Raw genomic sequence first — 20,690 nt, 5'->3', positions numbered from 1 at the left:
TTTTTTTTTGAGATGGAGTGTTGCTCTGTCACTCAGGCTGGAGTGCAGTGGTGCGATCTCGGCCCAATGCAAACTCCGCCTCTCAGGTTCTAGTGATTCTCGTGCCCCAGCCTCCCGAGTAGCTGGGACGACAGGCATGTGCCACCACGCCCGACTAATTTTTGTATTTTTTAGTAGAGACGGGGATTCACCATGTTGGCCAGGCTGGTCTCGAACCCCTGCCCTCAAATAATCCACCCGCCTCGGCCCCCCAAAGTGCTGGGATTACAGGCGTGAGCCACCACAGCCGGCCCATGTGCTTCATTCCTAAGCAGCCACCGTGCCTGACACGGAGACCTAGCAGGTATCTGTCTTGCAGCCTCTGCCCTCATCATCTGTCATGTGTGTGGCTCCCTGGTGGTCTACTCATCAGATGACAGGGAGGGGACAGTAGGGCTCAGCCTAGGCTGCCTTCCGTTGGCCGGACCATTGATGAAGCTATTCTGCTTTGAATCAATTCCCAAGGCCCCAGTATTCCTTCTTTCCCCTGGAATGTATGTTGGGACCAGGATGGCTTGAGATATGATGGCCACTGACATGCCCTGTCACTCATGGGACTGAGCTAAGACTGGGGAAATGACTGAATGGGTGAGAAAGGTTTTTTGTTTGTTTTTTTGAGACAGTCTTGCTCAGTTGCCCAGGCTGGAGCGCAGTGGCAGGATCTCGGCTCACTGCAACCTCTGCCTCCCGAGTTCAAGCAATTCTCCTGCCTCGGCCTCCTGAGTAGCTGGTATTACAGGCGCCCCCCCCCCCCCCGCCCCCGCCCCACTACACCCAGCTAATTTTTGTATTTTTAGTAGAGACAGGGTTTCACCATATTGGCCAGTCTGGTCTGGAACTCCTGACCTCAGGTGATCTACCCAACTCCACCTCCCAAAGTGCTGGGGTTACAGGCATGAGCCACCCAGCTTGGCTGGGAGAGGTTTTTAGAAGGGCAGTGGGGTGTCTGCAAACGAAAGCCCTTAAGAGTGGTGTGGTCAGGGAGATGGGCAGGGGCCCAGCCTAGGAATAGGGGCTAGATTTGGTGGGTCTCTGTCAGTTTCCAGGAGCAGGGGTTGTACTGCATCTGTCCCAAGGCCCCGACTTCCCATCCCAGGATGGGCAGAGGAAAGTCAATCTCTCCTCCAACACAGGCCCTGGGACTAGGGGCCTACGGAGGGCGCCGGAAGCCAGACCCCCCTCACACTTGGCCCGGAATGTACCTGTGTGCCATAGTCATACGAATATGAATTCCATATTCAGCCCCAGGCCTGAACCACAGATCCTGAGTTCTGCAGGGTCAGGATAAAGTACTGGATCTGGAGGACCTTTAGAATCAAAAAGAAAAGCCTGGGTCAGCCGTGGTGGCTCACGTCTGTAATTTCACCACTTTGGGAGGCAGAGGCAGGTGGATCACCTGAGGTCAGGAGTTGGAAACCAGCCTGGCCAACATGGTGAAACCCCATCTCTACTAAAAATACAAAAAATTAGCCGGGCGGGGTGGCGGGCGCCTGTAATCCCAGCTGTCCTGGAGGCTGAGGCAGGAGAATCGCTTGAAACCGGGAGTCAGAGGTCGCAGTGAGCTGAGGTTGCTCCACTGTACTCCAGCCTGGGTGACAAGAGCGAAACTTCGTTAAAAAAAAAAAAAAAAGAAGAAGAAAAAAACCTGGTTCCACCTCCCAGCACTGTCACTTTCTTGCATTACTGCATAAACAAACCACTTAATTTTATGAGCTTCGGTTTCCTCATCCGTAAAATACCTACCAGACAGTGTTGGTCTCAGAACTGGAGATGATGGAATGAGCCCAGCACTATGACTGGCCTCAAGAAAATTGTTGGCTAAACAGAGGTGCAGCCCTTAGAGCAGGCAACTTTAGTTTTTTTCTTCCTTCCTTGTGGGCATGGCTTCCCAATCACCCACCCATTGAGAGGCCTCCTCCCCAGCACGCTGCAAGGCCACTTTGAGGGAACCAGAAATATACAAAAACCATGGGAAAACATTTGGTCAGGACCTCAGCTTGGAAAAAAATGAAACAATCATGAAAATAAGTATTTTATTTTTTATGTATATATATATTTTATTTATTTATTTATTTATTTATTTATTTTTGAGAGAGAGTCATGCTCTGTCGCCCAGGCTGGAGTGCGGTGGCGCAATCTTGGCTCACTGCAACCTCTGCCTCCCAGGTTCAAGCAATTCTCCTGCCTCAGCCTCCTGAGTACCTGGGATTACAGACGTGTACCACCGCACCCGGCTAATTTTTGTGTTGTCATTGTATTTTTAGTAGAGACAGGGTTTCGCCATGTTGGCCAAGCTGGTCTCGAACTCTTGGTCTCAAGTCATCCGCCCGCCTTGGCCTCCCCAAAGTGCGGGGAATACAGATGTGAACCATTGCGCCCAGACTTTAATTTGTTTTTTAAGAGACAAGGTCTTGCTCTGTCACCCAGGCTGAAGTACAGTGGCACGATCACAGCTTACTACAGCCTCGAACTCCTGGGCTCAAGTAATCCTTCCACCCAGCCTGGGACTACAGGTGCACGCCACCACACCTGGCTAATTTTTAAAAATGTTTGTCTAGACGGGTCTCACTGTGTGGCCTAGGCTGATCTTGAACTCCTGGCCCCAAGCAATCCTCCCACCTTGGCCTCCCAAAGCACTGGGATTAGAGGCATGGTATTTTATACTGTGTTTAATAAAAAGGTTATAACTGCAACTGAACAAGCAGAAGGGGTGAGGGTTGGTGATTCAATTTCCCACAGCTTTGTGTGATAGCTTTTGGTGCTGGGCTTTTCCAGCAAACCAGGGTCTGCAAAAATGCAGAACTAGTTTAGAGCTGCAGTGGTTTTCTTTTTTTCTTTTCTTTTTCTTTTCTTTTTTTTTTTTTTTTTTGAGACAGAGTCTCGCTTGGCTGCTTAGGCTGGAGTGCAGTGGCGCAATCTCGGCTCACTGCAAGCTCCGCCTCCCGGGTTCACGCCATTCTCCTGCCTCAGCCTTCCGCTGAGACTACAGGCGCCCGCCACCACGCTCGGCTAATTTTTTGTGTTTTTAGTACAGACAGGGTTTCACCATGTTAGCTAGGATGGTCTTGATCTCCTGACCTCGTGATCCGCCCGCCTCGGCCTCCCAAAGTTTTTTTTTCTTTTTTTGAGAAGGAATCTTGCACTGTCACCCAGGCTGGAGTGCAGTGGAGCAATCTCGACTCACTGCAGCCTCTGACTCCCGGGTTCAAGTGATTCTCCTGCCTCAGCCTCCCGAGTAGCTGGGATCCTAGGCTTGCACCACCACGCCTGGCTAATTTTTATGTTTTCTGTAAAGATGGGGTTTCACCATGTTGGCCAGGCTGGTCTGGAACTCCTGACCTCAAGTGATTCACCCACGTTGGCCTCCCAAAATGCTGGGATTACAGGCCTGAGCCACTATTCCCAGCCATCCAGTGGTTTTCTGAAAGCTTCTGTCAGTCCTTTGATGGTCAGCCTATTCTCTTGACAAATATCTGTTCCCCTTATGATTTTCTCTTGTCTCTAAGGGACCTGGCTCCCCCATCCTCACATACCCACTTCCACATATGTGGGACAGCTCTCCCTGCCACTCGTGGCCTTCGTGACAAGTTACTTCTTTTGCAAGACTGGCAGCTTCACTTTGCACCTTTGTGTCTGCATTTTGCAGAAAGACCTGCCCTCAGAGCAAAGGCTCTCAGGCCACAGGGCTGGCAGCAATGCTAGGGTGAGCGGTGAGGGTGTGTTCATAGTGAATATTTGCTTTCTGGTACAACCTCACTACCAGGGCACAGTCTCAGTGAATAACAGAGGACACCCTGGATCTGTTACTTTTTTTTTTTTTTTTTGGAATAGAATCTCGCTCTGTAGTCCAGGCTGGAGTGCAGTGGCGCCATCTCGGCTCACTGCAACCTCTGCCTCCTGGGTTCAAGCGATGCTCATGCCTCAGCCTCCCCAGTAGCTGGGCTTATGGGCGCGTGCCACCACGCCCAGCTGATTTTTGTATTTTTGGTAGAAATGGGGTTTCACCATGTTGGCCAGGCTGGTCTCCAACTCCTGAGCTCAAGCGATCCTCCCACCTCGGCCTCCCAAAGTGCTGGGATTACAGGCATGAGCCACCGCGCCCGGATCTAAGTTATAACATTTTTTTTTATCCCAGCTATAGGGTCACCCATGTACCCTGGATGGCAGCCTGTCTCCTGTCATGAGACAGGGCTGTCCCGCTGCACTGTGCCCACCCATCTTCAGGACTCTTCTGCCAGAGTCCAAGCAGGTGGTTTCTGACCAAACGGTCAGCAGGAAACCGGGAGTTCCTCTTGCACTTGGCCTTGTGCAAACCTGTTCTTGACCAATATGCAACCAGACCTCGACTCTTGCAACTTCCCCCCAGCAGAACTCACAACCTCCTGTCCTTAATTTAGAAATACCCCTGAGGCGGAGCCCGGCCCTCCCAGCATCCCTGCAGAGCCTCGGTCCACTCCAAGCAACATTTATTGAGGGTGGCGGGAGCCGCGCTGGACAGGGGCCGGGGCTGGCCTCGGCGTCCAGACAACAGGTTCTATAGAACACGTATATACAGGGACGGGGCGGGAGGGGCCGAGACGCTAGCTGGGGACTGCGCTCTAGCCTCAGACGGCAGACGCCAGCTTCCGCTTGGTACTCTCGCTGCAGCGGTTCAGGATGAGGTCAGCGCTGGGCCGCGGGGGCACCGCCGGCTGTGGTTTAGAGCGCTGGGTCTGCGGCTCCTCCCCTGCGGGCAGAGCAGGGCCGAGTCAGAAGCCCCGCCCCGAACGATAGCCCCGCCCACAGTGATCTCTGGCCCCGCCCCGCCGCGTTCTCTAACTTCTGCTCCGCCCTCTGGCCTCGCCTCGCGGTCGTGCCTCTCCCTCTGACTCCGCCTCTTAGGGATCGCTCCGCCCCCTAGCTCCCGCTCCTCCTCTGGGCCCGCCTCCAGTCCCCGCCTCTCCCTCTGATTCCGCCCTCTGGCCCCGCCCCGCCGCTCTCCCGCTGACTCCGCCCCTAGGGTTACCCGGCCTGCCCGCTTCTGCTGCACTCACCGAGAGGGCTCCTGGGGCTCTGCGGTTCCGGCCGCCCCTGGCGGCGCCGCTGCTGCAGAAAACGGACGCTGTTGCGACGATAGGCGTCCTGGCTGAGGCGCTTCCGCGACCGCTTGTGGATGCTGTGCGCGTTGCGGATGGACGACCTGGCCCAGCGGAACAGGGCGTCGTCAAAGCCCGAGCGCTCCCCTGCCCCCAGGGACTCGATGAGCCCCATACCGCGGCCAGGCGCATCCAGCCCCTTTCCCCGGTGAGGGTTCTGCCTCTCCTGCCGCTGAGAGCCCCCGCCCCGGCACTGCCAAGCTGCCTAGACAGAGCGAAACCGTGGTGCGCCCCCCTCGACCCCGCCCAGCCCCGGGGAACCCCGCTCACCTGCGGGGCGGCGCCCCGCGCTTGATCTGGCGTTGGGCCTGGGACACGTCTTGCCCGGATTTTTGCAGGTACATGGAGGGGAAGTAGCCTGTGACGTCATCTTTCCTGCAACAGAAGCAGCCCTTGAGGCTGGGGCAGTCACCTGGGGGGCGCTCAGAGGAGGGGGTTTCAGGGCTCTCTCTGAACAATTGGGGTTAGGTCAGGCTGAGAGGTTGCAAACAACCGGACACCTGCCTCTGTGGGCCTCAGTTTCCTGGTCTGTGCAACTGAGACCCTTCCAGCAATCCTTCCACAGTCTATGCAGGGGCGGAGGTTAGCAGATCCAGGTCACCGCAGGGAACAGGTAATTGCTATAAGACATTGGCAAAAATGGGCAGGACACGGTCGCTCACGCCGGTAATCCCAGTACTTTGAGGGATCTAGGTGGGAGGATTGCTTGAGGCCAGGAGTTCGAGACCAGCCTGGGCAACATAGCAAGACCCCTATTGCTACCTCCCAAAACAATTAAAGAAAAAAGAAGACATTGGCAGATTATATTTGCCAATTTTTCTTTTATGTTAACTGCCTTCTGTCTCCTACGAAACTTTGCCTACCTCCAAGCTACCAAATTCTGTGCTTTCTTCCAAATACTTTCCCCCCGCCCAACCCCAAGACAGAGTTTTGCTCTTGTTGCCTAGGCTGGAGTGCAATGGTGTGATGTCGGCTCATTGCAACCTCTGCTTCCCAAGTTCAAGCAATTCTCCTGCTTCAGCTTCCCAAGTAGCTAGGATTACAGGCATGTGCCACCACGCTTGGTTAATTTTGTATTTTTTTAGTAGAGACAGGATTTCACCATGTTGGTCATGGCTGCTCTGGAACTCCTGACCTCAAGTGATCCACCCGCCTCAGTCTCCCAAAGTGCTGGGATTACAGGTGTGACCTCCCCGTCCAGCCCCAAATGCTTTTTAGTTTCAGGTTTTACTCTGGGATAAACCTGTGATCCATCTGAAGTAAACATCTGTGCACAGTGTGAGGTAGGGGTCTGGGTTTGTTTTTTGCTTTTTTTTTTTTTTCAGTATGGAAATCCACCTGTTCCAGCACCATTTGTTGAAAAGACTTTCCTTCTATTCTCAATATTATATTTAGGAGTAAAAAAAAAACCAAAACTTTGCATAATACAAGGTTCACATAAAACCCTAATTCTTGGCTGATGGGAGGATCACAAGAAGATTATCAGGGACACAGGATGGGAGTTAACGGAGTGTGTGTCTAAAAGGCTGAGAAATGCTGCCTCAAAGCCCTCTGGCCCACGGCCCAGCTGCAGGTATGCATGTTGTGGTCCTAGCTTTAAGATAAGCTTGCAGCAGGGCGCCAGGCTGGTCCTGTGACCTAGGGCTCTCAAGACGCCAGCAAAGGCCCAGCATGGAGGCTCATTCCTGTAATCTCAGTGCTTTGGGAGGCCAAGGCAGGAGGATCTCTTGAGGCCAGGAGTTTAAGACTAGTCTTGGCAGCATAGTGAGACCCCATCCCTACAAAAAAATTAACAAACATTAGCCGGATGTGGTGGTGCTCACCTGTAGTCCCAGCTACTTGGGAGGCTGAGGCGGGAGGATCGCTTGAATGAGTTATGACTGTGCTCCAGCCTGGAAGTCAGAGCAAGATCCTGTCTCAAAAAATAAATAAATTTGTAAAAAATGAAGACACAGGAAAGGACCTGGGAGGCCCTGTAGCTCCAGGGAAATGGCTCCACCAGCCACTAGAATTCTGTGATCCCCAGAACCAGAAAGAAAAAAAAAAAAAATTAGTATTTCTGCATTCATTTGGAGGATACACAGATGGGAATTGCAATGGAAGCCTTTTTTTTTTTAAAGATACAGAGTCGGCCGGGCGCGGTGGCTCAAGCCTGTAATCCCAGCACTTTGGGAGGCCGAGACGGGCGGATCACGAGGTCAGGAGATCGAGACCATCCTGGCTAATACGGTGAAACCCTGTCTCTACTTAAAAATACAAAAAACTAGCCGGGCGACGAGGCGGGCGCCTGTAGTCCCAGCTACTCGGGAGGCTGAGGCAGGAGAATGGCGTAAACCCGGGAGGCGGAGCTTGCAGTGAGCTGAGATCCGGCCACTGTACTCCAGCCTGGGTGGCAGAGCAAGACTCCGTCTCAAAAAAAAAAAAAAAAAAAAAAAAAATAAAGATACAGAGTCTTGTTCCATCACCCAGACTAAGTGCAGTGGTGCAGTCATAGCTCACTGCAGCCTCCAACTCCTGGGGTCAAGCAATCCTGTCACCTCAGCCTCTTGAGTAGCTGGGGCTACAGGCATGCGCTACTACGTACAGATAATTTTTAAATTTTTTTTGTGGAGACAGGGGTTTCCCTACATTGCCCAGGTTGGTCTTGAACTTGTAGCCTTGAGTGATCCTCCCACTTCAGCTTCCCAAAGTGTTGGGATTACAGGTATGAGACCCGCACTGAACCACAAGAAAGCTTTAAAAGAAAAAGGAATGATAAAAGGATGTAATCTTTTTTTTTTTTTTTTTTTTTTTGAGATGGAGTTTCGCTCTTTGTCGCCCAGGCTGGAGTGCAATGGCGCGATCTCGGCTCACTGCAACCTCCGCGTCCTGGGTTCAAGCAATTCTCCTGCCTCAGCCTCCTGAGTAGCTGGGATAACAGGCTCCCACCACCACACCCAGCTAATTTTTCTATTTTTAGTAGAGACAAGGTTTTGCCATGTTGGCCAGGGTGGTCTCAAACTCCTGACCTCACGTGATCGTCCTGCCTCAGGCTCCCAAAGTGCTGGGATTACAGGCCTGAGTCACTGCGCCCAGCCAGGAATGTAATTATTTATACAACAGTTCACCATGTTGCCAGAGAAGGAATAATAATAGGTGGTTAGGGAAAGATCCTAAATCACAAAGCAAAGATGCATGCACTTGGACAAGGACATTAGATCCCCACAAGACAGGCCAGGGTGGGCTCACCCCTCCCTGCTACTGAGATGGAAACTGAGCCCAGAGAGGGGCAGTGGCTTACCCAGAGTCCCAGGGACAAGTCACCCCAGATACCCAAACACTCCCACCGTGGCTGGGGCTGACTCGGGTGGGTGCCCTGGATGGAGTGGAGCCCTCCTACCTGATGACCCACCAGCCGTCCAGGAGCTTGTGAATGACCTCAACAGCTTCGCCCACGAGCAGGGACACCTCGTCCTCCTCCACAGCAGCGTAGGCCTTGATGGCAACGTACGGCTCGCCTGGTCCACGGCAGGGGCACAGAGCACGGTGTGAGATCTGGCCAGCCCGGGGCTCGCCACCCATCCCGTCTTCTTCTCTCTGCACCTGGGCTTCCTCCAGGCACTCCAGACCCACCCAGGGCCCACAGTTCCCCCTCTTCTGGGTCTCCTCCCTCCATCCTCCTACTCCATCCCCGTTTCCCTCAGCAAGCTCCTGCTGGCACCCTCTCTGGGGGCACACTCTGGACTTCTGCCCTCTGCCCCCTACACCCAGGTGAGCTTGTCCACTCCCATTCATTGCCACCCACTCCGGGGACCAGATTCCACAACGATGAAGGTCTGTCCAGACACCTAAATATGACAAGAGACCAGCCATGAGTAGGTGGGTGGAGCACCTGTCCACGTGGCACTGGGAACTGCTTGGCTGTGGCTGTCGGCCTGGGGGCTGCAGGCCTTCCCAGTGTTTAAACAATAGCCACAGGCCAGACGAGGTGGTTCCCGCCTGTAATCCCCGCACTTTGGGAGGCCGAGGTGGGTGGATCACCTGAGGTCAGGAGTTCGAGACCAGCCTGTCCAACATGGTGAAACTCCATCTCTACTAAAAATACAAAAATTAGCCTGGTGTGGTGGTGCACGCCTGTAATCCCAGCTACTCAGGAGGCTGAGGCGGAAGAATTGCTTGAACCCAGGAGGCGAAGGTTGCAGTGAGCCGAGATTACATTACTACACTCCAGCCTGGTTGACAGAGCCAGACTTTGTAAAAAAAAAAAAAAAAAAAAAAAGCTGTAAATCCACATAAAAGGGTGAAATCACGCCATTTTAAAATGTGGATAACCAGGCCAGGGGCAGTGGCTCACACCTGTAATCCCAGCCCTTTGGGAGACTGAGGCAGGTGGATCACCTGAGGTCAGAAGTTCGAGACCAGCCTGGTCAACATGGTGAAACCCGTCTCTACTAAAAATACAAAAATTAGGTGGGTGTGGTGGCACATGCCTGTAATCCCAGCTACTCGGGAGGCTGAGGCTGGAGAATCACTTGAACCAGGACAGCAGAGATTGCAGTGAACCGAGATCACACCACTGCACTCCAGCCTGAGCAAGGGAGTGAGACGCTGTCTCAACAACAACAACAAAGATAAATAAATAAATAATAAATAAATAAAATAAAATGGTAACCAATTCTATTATAGTTTTTTTTCAAGCTCAATGCAGGCCGCATTCAGCCCCAGCACTGCCAGTTTTCCCTTTCTGGTCAGTGATGACGCCCCCACCTCCAGGCAGCCCTCCTTCCTGAGCCTAAGGTCTGCTCGTCCTTCAGTTTCCCACTGTACCTGACCACATGCCCATAGACATAACTGACCTCCCACCCTCCCCCATCGTTTGCTCCTCCTCCTGGTTCCCTGTCCGGACCAAGGACATCGCAACCTGCCAGGGCCCCCCAAGCCAGAGAAGATGAGGTCTCAGCCCTGACTTTTCTGCCAAGCCAGCAACCAGCCCAGACTCCAAAGCAGTCACTCAACATCCCTGGGTCCCGCCTGCCCCTTTCTCCCACACCCCTATGGCCTGGGAGGGCAGGGGGCACCTGCATAGTTGGGCTCAGGGTCTTCCGTCTCGTCGGGACTGTCCAGGGGCTCGAGGAAAGACGCTGGGATCCAGCCTCGCTTTGCTTTCATCTGACAGAACCACCAACCTGTGCCAGAGATGCGCGAATGTGACTGAGGGGCGGGACCCGGAGGTTCCCTGCAGCCATCAGGGACGGTAAAGGACACAGGGACACAGACACACCGATGTCCAATGCTCAGATTTGGAAATATCACCGTCACCTCACTGGACAACGAGGTCACACGCATGCATGCACATATGCTCACAGAATCATAGCTCTGAGCCCACTTCATAATGAGCAGACAGTCCCATAGCCACCCAGACAGAACACTCAGACATGCACCACCCCGGCCTGCCATGCACAGATGCCCACAGCCATTGCAGAGTGCACACTCAGAGAGAGGGCGACTCGCAGTGTGGGGAGGACATTCAGGGCCCCTAAAGGAGCCAGAGTCCCCCGAGGGGCCAGGCTGCCTGAGCCTTGGCAGGGGGCTTGTGGCTATGGGTTCCTGAGCACCAGGGGAAGGAGCCCTGTAGGGCGGGAGGTCTGACCGCTCTCACTCTTCTCCACGACCTCCACCACGTCCCCCATGGCCAGAGCCATCTCAGTGCCCGAGGTCTTCTCGTAGTCGGCAATGGCGCGGTACGTCTGCAGGATGATGGGGCCGGTGATGTCTGGGGCAGAGGGAGGGCAGGGTGAGTGGGCACCGCGGGGCCCATCTGGGTCTCCAGAACAGGTGCTGGCATCCTGAATCTCTGCTGCTCTGCATTCCTGGGCACATAGCGTTCTCCAGGCTTTGGCCTCCCAATTCAAGCATGTCTTTGTTCTCATCTGATGAAGTTAGCGAGCCTTTCTCAACTTTATTTTCTTTTTTGGAGACAGAGTCTTGCTCTGTTGCCCAGGTTAGAGTACAGTGACGTGATCACAGCTCACTGCAGCCCTGGACTCCTAGGCTCAAGCAATCTGCCTGCCTCAGCCTCCCGAATAGCTGGGACTGCAGGCATATGCCACTACACCTGGCTAATTTTTTGTAAAGACAAGGTCTTGGGACAATGCCCAGGCTGGTCTTAAACTCCTGGGCTCAAAGGATTCTCCCACCTCAGCCTCTTAAAGTGTTGGGATTACAGGCATGGAACCACTGCACCTGGCCTTTTCCCAACTTTTTTTTTTTTTTTTTTTTTTTCCAGATGGAGTCTCGCTCTGCCGCCCAGGCTGGAGTACAGTGGTACAGTTTTGGCTCATTCACCTTGGCAATTCACCTGCCTCAGCCTCCCAAGTAGCTGGGACTACAAGCACCCGCCACCACGCCCAGCTAATTTTTGTATATTTAGTACAGATGGGGTTTCACCATGTCGGTCAGGCTGGTCTTGAACTCCTGACCTCAGGTGATCCACCCACCTCGGCCTCCCGAAGTGCTGAGATTACAGGCATAAGCCACAGCGCCTGGCCTTTTCCTAACTTTAAGGTGCACTTGAATGCCTGGGATTTTGCTAAAATGCCTATCCTGTTCAGTAGGCCCACTGAGGGACCTGAGTGCGTTTCTGACCAGCCCCTTCATCCAGCCGAGGAGGTGCTGATACTGTTTGTTATTGGCTGAAATCAGTCTTCTCAAACTTCATATGTTGAAGTCCTAACCCCCCAGTTAGGGCCACTATGCCTTAGAGTGTGGGTGTATTTGGAGATAGGGTCTTGCAAGAGGTAATTAAGTTAAAATGAGGTCATTAGAGTGGGCCCTAACCCAACAGGCCTGATGTCCTTACAAGAAGAAGAAAAAGCCGGGCACAGTGGCTCATGTCTGCAATCCCAGCACTTTGGGAGGCCGAGGCAGGAGGGTTGCTTGAGGCCAAGAGCTTAAGACCAGCCTGGCAATGTAGTGAGACCCCATCTCTACCAAAAACTTAAAAATTACTGGGCGGCCGGGCGCAGTGGCTCAAGCCTGTAATCCCAGCACTTTGGGAGGCCGAGACGGGCGGATCACGAGGTCAGGAGTTCGAGACCATCCTGGCTAACATGGTGAAACCCCATCTCTACTAAAAAATATTTTTAAAAAGCTAGCCGGGCAAGGTGGCGGGTGCCTGTAGTCCCAGCTACTCGGGAGGCTGAGGCAGGAGAATGGCGTAAACCCGGGAGGCGGAGCTTGCAGTGAGCTGAGACCCGGCCACTGCACTCCAGCCTGGGTGACAGCCAGACTCTGTCTCAAAAAAAAAAAAAAAAAATTAGCTGGGCATGGTGGCACACACCTGTAATCCCAGCTACTTGGGAGGCTGAGGTGGGAGGATCGCTTCAGCCCAGGAGGTCGAGGCTGTAGTGAGCTACGATCACACCACTTCACTCCAGCCTGGGCAATAGAGCGAGATCCTGCCACTGAAAACAACAAAAACAAAATAGTGGCTGGCACAGAGTAAGTGCTCCACTAATGTTAGCTATTATTATTATTATTGTTGTTATTAGCAGAGACTGTGCAATAATATTAGAAACTGCCACAGCCCTGCATCACCTCTGAAGGCCATGTTGGCCTCCAAAACCTGTTCATTCATTCAGCCACAAACACTGCCCCGGATGCCGGGAGCCAGGGTCTGTGCTGGTCTCTGCACTGCCACCTGCAAAGGGCTCCTTTCAGTCTCCAAGGACCTTCCAAACACCCAATTCTTCTTCTTCTTCTTCTTCTTCTTTTTTTTTTCTGAGATGGAGTCTGGCTCTGTCACCCAGGCTGGAGTGCAATGGCATGATCTGGGCTCACTGCAAACTCCGTCTCCCAGGTTCAAGCGATTCTCCTGCCTCAGCCTTCCAAGTGGCTGGGACTACAGGCGCCCACCACCACACCTGGCTAATTTGGATTTTTAGTAGAGACGGGTTTTCTCCATGTTGGCCAGGCTGGTCTCGAACCCCTGACCTCAAGTGATCCGCCCACCTCGGCCTCCCAAAGTGCTGAGATTACAGGCATGACTAACTGTACCCGACCCAAAGACCCAATTCTTTAGCAGGGTAGCTGTGAGCCCTCCCGATCTGCTCCCAGCCCCCACTTTTTTCCCTGAACACCCCCCAACTCTAGATCTCCTCGGGGTGACCCTGCCCCTGGCTGCCCCACTGTCCTCTCACCTGCCGCGGTACTCTTGCCATCTTTGGGCAGCAAGTATGTCTCTGGCTTTTTTGTCCTGAGGAGAGAACAGTCTGGGTGAGACCCTCGGCTTCCCACGGAGGAAGGAGAGGCGCTGGGTAGAGCTACAGAAGAGCTCCCCAAGAGAAAAGGGACCTGGGGAAGGGAAGGGGCACTGCGGAGAGAAGAGAGCAACTGGACTGGCTGAGGAAGGGCTTCGGGAAGTGACAGGGGCGGGGGGATCTGCTCGGGCAGCCCAAGGGAGGGACATGAGGGGGACACTGCATAGCCTCCTGCAGACTCTAAGGATGCCCTAAGCCTGGGAAATGCTCTTCTTCTTCTTCTTTTTTTTTTTTTTTGAGACGGAGTCTGGCTCTGTCACCTAGGCTGAGTGGCACGATCTCAGCCCACTGCAACCTCTGCCTCCAGGGTTCAAGCGATTCTCCTGCCTCAGCCTCCCAAGTAGCTGGGTTTACAGGAGCACACCACTATGCCTGACTAAATTTTTATATTTTTGGTAGAGATGGGGTTTCACCATGTTGGCCAGGATGGTCTCGAACTCCTGACCTCAGGTGATCCGCCCACCTCAACCTTCCAAAGTGCTGGGATTATAGGCATGAACCACTGTGCCCAGCCTCTTCCTCCTTCTGGAGCCCTGAGAGAGCAGGCAATGAGGAGCAGACCCCACTGTGGAGCCCATCCTTCCCCCACCTCCTAGGCTGGTGAGAACTGCCCTTCCTTGGACCAGGGGACACCTTCAAGGGTCAATAAGTGCTGGGCGGAGCAATGCTGCCTGTCTCTGTCTTGGCAGCCTGGGTGCCTTGGCGAGGGGGTAACGTCCTGTCCTCATGCCCCCCACTTTGAGCTTCAGTGACCAGAGAGGGGTGGAGAAGGGGACTTCCCCAGCCTGCCTGGAGCTCCCTCGGCCTCTCAGGTGCCTTCCACACAGGGTCCTGGGTACAGGAGACCCTAGACCTGCTCAGTACTTAGCAGAGGCATCAACCCCACATCCTTCTGCGGAGCTCCGCAAGACACCCAGTGCTTCATCTGATCCTCACTGCCCGTTATAGAAATGGAGAACCTGCATTCAGAGAGCAGTGGTGGCCGGCTCCGGGTCCTATGGCCAGGTTGCCGCAGGGTCAGGATGAGGACCCAGGACTTTGGACCTCCGGCCCCGAGTGCTTCCCCCAGTGCCCTGAGGTGTGAAGGATGAAGGTGGAGGCTTGGCGGGGTCACAGGGGCTGGAGGTGGAATCTGCCTCCTCTTTCTGGCTGTGTGGCTCTGAGAAGGCGGCTTTCCCTCTCTGAGCCTCGGTTTCCTCATCTACAAAACACGGAAAGTCCCACCCCCTTCCCTCTCCCGCCTGGCAGGGTGAAAAGGCCACTCACTGGTTGTCCGTGGGGAGCTTGAGGTCATCGGGGCGCACCTTGAAGAAGTCGAGGAGGTGGGGACAGCGGGAGATCTTGGTGGGCAGGCTCATGAGTGTGCTGCAGTACTCAGTAAGCGTGCCCTGGCGGTTCTCGGCGGCCCGCTGCCCGTCGAACCACCTGGGAGCTGGCACCAGAGAACATGAGGTCAAGCCCGAGAGGGGCTGGGAGGGCAGCTGAGCCCCCGCCACCAACCCCCCGACAGGCAGCTCAGCCCCGCGCTCACCTGGAAGGTGGGGAATGATCCTGTTCTCTGGATTGATCGCCCCTGCCTCAATAGGGAACATTTCTTTTAAGGTTTTCTAAACATTAAAAAGACAAGAAGACAAGGAATATTTGTAGTTTACAACACTTGGAAAAGCACGAGATTGGAAGTGACCTAAATACCTCTCAGAACTACCTAAAAGGCTGAGTGTGGTGGCTCACGCCTGTAATCCCAGCACTTTGGGAGGCTGTCGCGAGTGGATCACTTGAGGTCAGGAGTTCAAGACCAGCCTGGCCAACATGGTGAAACTCCATCTCTACTAAAAATACAGAAATTAGCTGGGAGTGTTGGCACATGCCTGTAATCCTAGCTACTCAGGAGGCTGAGGTGGGAGAATTGCTTAAACCTGGGAGGCAGAGGTTACAGTGAGCAGAGATGGCACCATTGCACTCCAATCTGGGTGACAAAGTGAGACACTGCCTTAATATCTCGGGCCTAGAAATTTCGGTGGCAATCTGGATTCCTTGATTAGCAGAGGCACTGGCCTCTCTGTCTCCCACGTGCAGGTCTCCAGCAAATCCTTTTGCTTCCAATCCCCAAATCTCTTTGGGATCTGACCGCTTCCCACCAACACCACCCTCCTGGCTCTAGGCACTACCAGGCCCCTGTCCACCCTTGTCTGTCCTCAATCCAGTCACCAGAGGGATCCTCTTAAAACTCAGGTTGGCCAGGTTCAGGGGCTCAAACCTGTAATCCTAGCAATTTGGGAGGCTGAGGCAGGAGGATCACTTGAGTCCAAGTGTTAGAGACCAGCCTGGGCAACATAGTGAAACCCCATCTCTGCAAAAAACAAATCAGGAAAAGGAGCCAGGTGTGGTGGTGCACGCCTGTGATCTCAACATGGGAGGCTGAGATGGGAGAATCGCTTCAGCCCTGGAAGTTGAGGCTGCAGTGAGCCGAGATCTCACCATTGCACCCCAGCCTGGGCGACAGAGCAAGACCTCATCTCAAAAGAAAAACAAATATTTAAAAAACTGATAACTCATTCTTAAGAAGATACAAATGTAAAATTTAGGAAAATAACTACCATTGGGACCACAACCACGAGGAGAATGTTTACCAGCAGGTGCATTTGTTATTCGGGATCTAGAACTTGGCTTTGTTTTTCAAAAGTGGTAAGAATGGTTCTGTTCTAGGAACGTTCTGGGAGATCCTGTCTGTTTTACTTTAAAATGAGAATTTGCTGTTTCTCATTTTATTCATTGTTTTCAGCAAGACTACTTAAATGTTTCAGGGGGAAAAATGTTTTTTAAAATGCCCCCTTAGCTTTGGGAGGCCAAGGCAGGAGGATCACTTGAGGTCTGGAGTTCAAGACCAGCTTAGGCAACATAGTGAGATCCCCGTCTTTACAAAAAATACAAAAAATTAGCCACACACGGTGATGCGCGCTTACAGTCCCAGCTATTCAGGAGGCTGAGGCAGCAGGATCGCTTGAGCCCCAGTGGTTGAGGCTGCAGTGAGCTATGATTGCACTGCAGCCTGGGTGACAGAGCAAGACGCTGTCACAAAAATATATATAAATAAATAAATCCCCTTTAACTGTGGTCTGGGAGGGGATTCTGGGTTCTGCAGTTTCCGCACCACCTGGGCTAAGGTCCTCCCCGAAGGGTGGAGCTGGAACGGTGGGTCCCTCTGCCTCCTCCGTCCCCGCACTCACATGGAACTCGTAGATCTCGGTGAAGCGCCGGTACACCACCTTCTCGGACAGGTCCTGCCATTTCACCAGAAACATGTACACCTGGGGGAAGGCCAGAGTGGTGGGGACCCCATTCAGCTTCTAAAGAGGCTTTGCTGTGTGCACCCAGGATCCCACTACCCCCTGGAGGAAGTCCAGAGGATTGGGTGAGGGACATCTTTGGGTTGGTCCAGGATTGCAGAAAGGACGCAAACGTGGACCCCAGTGCTGCCACACGCCAGCCTTGAGACCCAGGGCAAGATGGTCAGCTTCTCTCAAATGGACTCATCTGTAAATTGAAGATCAAAGTAGGACCTAGGCGGCCGGGCGCGGTGGCTCACGCCTGTAATCCCAGCACTTTGGGAGGCCGACACGGGCGGATCACGAGGTCAGGAGATCGAGACCATCCTGGCTAACACGGTGAAACCCCGTCTCTACTAAAAAATACAAAAAACTAGCCGGGCGAGGTGGCGGGCGCCTGTAGTCCCAGCTACTCGGGAGGCTGAGGCAGGAGAATGGCATAAACCCGGGAGGTGGAGCTTGCAGTGAGCTGAGATCCGGCCAGTGCACTCCAGCCTGGGTGACAGAGCAAGACTCCGTCTCAAAAAAAAAAAAAAAGTAGGACCTAGGCTGGGCACGGTGGCTCACACCTGGAATCCCAGCACTTTTTAGGACTGAGGTGGGAAGATCGCTTGAGTTCAGGAGTTCGAGACTAGCCTGGGCAACATAGCGAGATCCCCATATCTACTAAAAATACAAAAATTGGCGGGTGTGGTGCCGCACATCTGTGGTCCCAGCTGAGGCAGGAGAATTGCTTGAGCCTTGTAGGTCAAGGCTTTAGTGAGCTCTGATTGCACCACTGCACTCCAGCTTGGGTTGGGAGGGGAGGGGAGAGTCAGGCAGTTTGGGCATAGTGGCTCATGTCTGTAATCCCAGAACTTTGGGAGGCCAAGGCAGGTGGATCACCTGAGGTCAGGAGTTCGAGATCAGCCTGACCAATATGGTGAAACTCCGTCTCTACTAAAAATACAAAACTTAGCTGGGAGTGGTGGTGGGTGGTTGTAATTCCAGCTACTTGGGAGGCTGCGACAGGAGAATTGCTTGAACCCAGGAGGTGCAGGCTGCAGTGAGCCAAGGTTGTGCCACTGCATCCCAGCCTGGGTGACAGAGTGAGATTCCATCTCAAAAAAATTAAAAAGAAGACAACATCGCATCTAACATCCACTGACTTGGATGCGCAAACTGAATCTAATGAAGAGAAACCCAAACCAAGGGACATTGTACAAAGTAACTGGCCCGCTCTCCGCAAAACATCAAAGTTCCAAAAGACAAAGACTGATTAAGACTGATCCAGAATCAGCTGGCTGCGGTGGCTCACGCCTGTAATCCCAGAACTTTGGAAGGTTGAAGCGGGCAGATCACCTGAGGTCAGGAGTTCGAGATCAGCCTGGCCAACATGGTGAAACCTTGTCTCTACTAAAAATACAAAATTTAGCTGGGCGTGATGGCGCATGCCTATAATCCCAGCTACTCAGGAGGCTGAGGCACAAGAATTGCTTGAACTCAGGAGGCAGAGGTTGCATGAGTGGAGATCGTGCCACTGCACTCCAGCCTGAGTGACAGAGCAAGACTCCATCTCATAAAAACAAAAAACAAACAAACAAATAAAACTGATCCAGAATCAACATGGCGAAACCCTGTCTCTACCAGAAAATACGAGCTGGGCGTTGTGGCGGGCACCTGTATTCCTAGCTACTCAGGAGGCTGAGGCAGGAGAATCTCTTGAACCTGGGAGGCAGAGGTTGCAGTGAACTGAGATTGCACCACTGCACTCCCATCTGGTGACAGAGTGAGACACCGTGCCAAAAAAAAAGAAAAAGAAAAAAGATAAAAAGACTGACCCAGATAAAAGAAGGTTAAAGGCCATGACATGGATCCTTGAGTGGATCCTAGACCTGAAGAAAGTTTTTACCGCAGAGGACAAGTAGGATAATCGGAGGAATCTCAGTAAAGTCTGTGGGTGGATAATGGTGTTTTGTCCATGTTAATTTCCTGATTTTGACACGTGCATTGTAATTATGTAAGAGAATGCCCTTGATTTTAAGAAATGCCTAACAACTAGTATTGAGAGGTAAAGAAACACGTCTTCAACTCACTCTCAAATAATTCACAAAATATACCCAGAAAGAGAGGTGCGGATGAAGGTGAGGGAAAGATTATTGGAGTGATTGGTACTGTTTTGAAGCCCAGTAGCCTTTCTATAAATTTGAAATTTCAAAACTGAAAGTTACAAAGAAAAGGAGAAAAGTGACTAGGCATGGTAGCTCACGCTTGTAATTCTAGCACTGTGGGAGGCTGAGACCAGAGAGTTGCTTAAGCCGAGGGTTCTAGATTAGCCTGTACAGGCCCGGCGTGGTGGCTCAAGCCTGTAATCCCAGCACTTTCGGAGGCCGAGACGGGCGGATCACAAGGTCAGGAGATCAAGACCATCCTGGCTAACACGGTGAAACCCCGTCTCTACTAAAAAATACAAAAAACTAGCCGGGCGAGGTGGCAGGCGCCTGTAGTCCCAGCTACTCGGGGGGCTGAGGCAGGAGAATGGCGTGAACCTGGGAGGCGGAGCTTGCAGTGAGCTGAGATCCGGCCACTGCACTCCAGCCTGGGCCACAGAGCGAGACTTCGTCTCAAAAAAAAAAAAAAAAGATTAGCCCGTACAACATAGTGAAACCTCATCTCTACAAAAATTTTAAAAATTAGCCAGGAGTGGTGGTGTGTGCCTGTAGCCCCAGCTACTCAAAGGGCTGAGGCAGGAGGATTGCTTGGGCCTGGCAGGTCGAGGCTGCAGTGAGCTATGATCGCACCACTGCACTCCAGACCTCATTTCAAAAAAACAGGCCCAGGAATGGTGGCTCCCAGCACTTTGGGAGGCCGAAACGGGTGGATCACTTTGAGGTCAGGAGTTTGAGACCAGCCTGGCCAACATGGTGAAACCCTGTCTCTACTAAAAATACAAATATTAGCCAGGTGTGGTGGCGGGCAGCTGTAATCCCAACTACTCTGGAGGCTGAGGCAGGAGAACCAGTTGAACCCAGAAGACGGAGGTTGCAGTGAGCCGAGATCATGCCACTGCACTCTGGCCTGGGCAACAGAGCAAGACTCTGTCTCAAAAAACAAAACGCAACAAAAAAGAGAAAGGCCTTGGCACATAGGACTAAATGTTCCATACAACCTTCATTCCATTTCCTAAATGTGGTTTCTCCCTGGCCTTCCTATGGGATTAGGGGACCCAGTGGACTTTCCTGTCTGAGCAGGCATTTGTCTCGCCTCCCGGGGGACAGATGGGAGGACTCTTGGCCCCTATGATGGTATCACCCTACTGGAGAGGATAAGACTCTAACTGACACTACAAGCAGCTGGGGAGAGAGAGAGAGCTTTAGTTTCCAGGCCTCCCTCCTGAGAGGGCCACTCTCTGATAGCAGGGCTAGTCAGGGAAGGCTTCCTGGAGGAGTGGGCCTTGGACCTGAGAGAGTGCTAGGCTGCCTGGCCATGGCAGGGGAGCAGAAAGAGGACTCCTGGCTAAGTCTGAGGGCCTGGCTGGGGACACAGGCGGGGACAGTAAACGGTGGGTCCAAGGGAACTGTCTTCCCCGGGTGGAGTCCAGGCTCAGAGGGGTAGATCCAGGCCCAAAGACCAGGGACCGGGTGCTGAGACCCTGCCCCCTTAGTCCTCACTGGAGCTGGTTGGCCTTGGGACTATAAGGGTGGCCGCGGTGTCCCTCCCGTATCCCCACCATGGGATCCCCTCCACCAGCTACTCACATAGTGCTGGCTGGGTACGAAACGCTTCTCAAAGCCCAGCAGGGCGATGTGACGGATGAAGGTGTCCCCCATGACTGGGTGGCCTCCAGTGCTCCCTGGCACTTCCAGGCTGCGCCTTAAATGCACTGGAAAGAGGAAGTCGCTTTTGTCGCGGTC

At 53.1% G+C, this 20,690-nt stretch overlaps 1 protein-coding gene across 1 annotated transcript; it reads right to left on the bottom strand.

Moving 5' to 3' along the window:
- Positions 1-4,488: 4,488 nt before the first annotated feature.
- Positions 4,489-20,690, bottom strand: NCF1 (neutrophil cytosolic factor 1). The gene is made up of 11 exons (XM_033192910.1): positions 20,535-20,690; positions 16,699-16,779; positions 15,003-15,078; positions 14,738-14,903; positions 13,352-13,407; positions 10,804-10,926; positions 10,232-10,339; positions 8,554-8,671; positions 5,445-5,549; positions 5,073-5,218; positions 4,489-4,765 (listed from the first exon to the last, which is right to left on the bottom strand). The coding sequence occupies exons 1-11, from the start codon at positions 20,604-20,606 to the stop codon at positions 4,644-4,646; spliced, it is 1,173 nt and encodes a 390-aa protein (XP_033048801.1). The 5' UTR covers positions 20,607-20,690; the 3' UTR covers positions 4,489-4,643.

The sequence above is a fragment of the Trachypithecus francoisi genome, unplaced genomic scaffold, assembly GCF_009764315.1.
Source record: "Trachypithecus francoisi isolate TF-2019V2 unplaced genomic scaffold, Tfra_2.0 Lachesis_group4, whole genome shotgun sequence".
Taxonomy (NCBI): domain Eukaryota; kingdom Metazoa; phylum Chordata; class Mammalia; order Primates; family Cercopithecidae; genus Trachypithecus; species Trachypithecus francoisi.
This window is presented reverse-complemented; position numbering and strand designations above follow the sequence as displayed.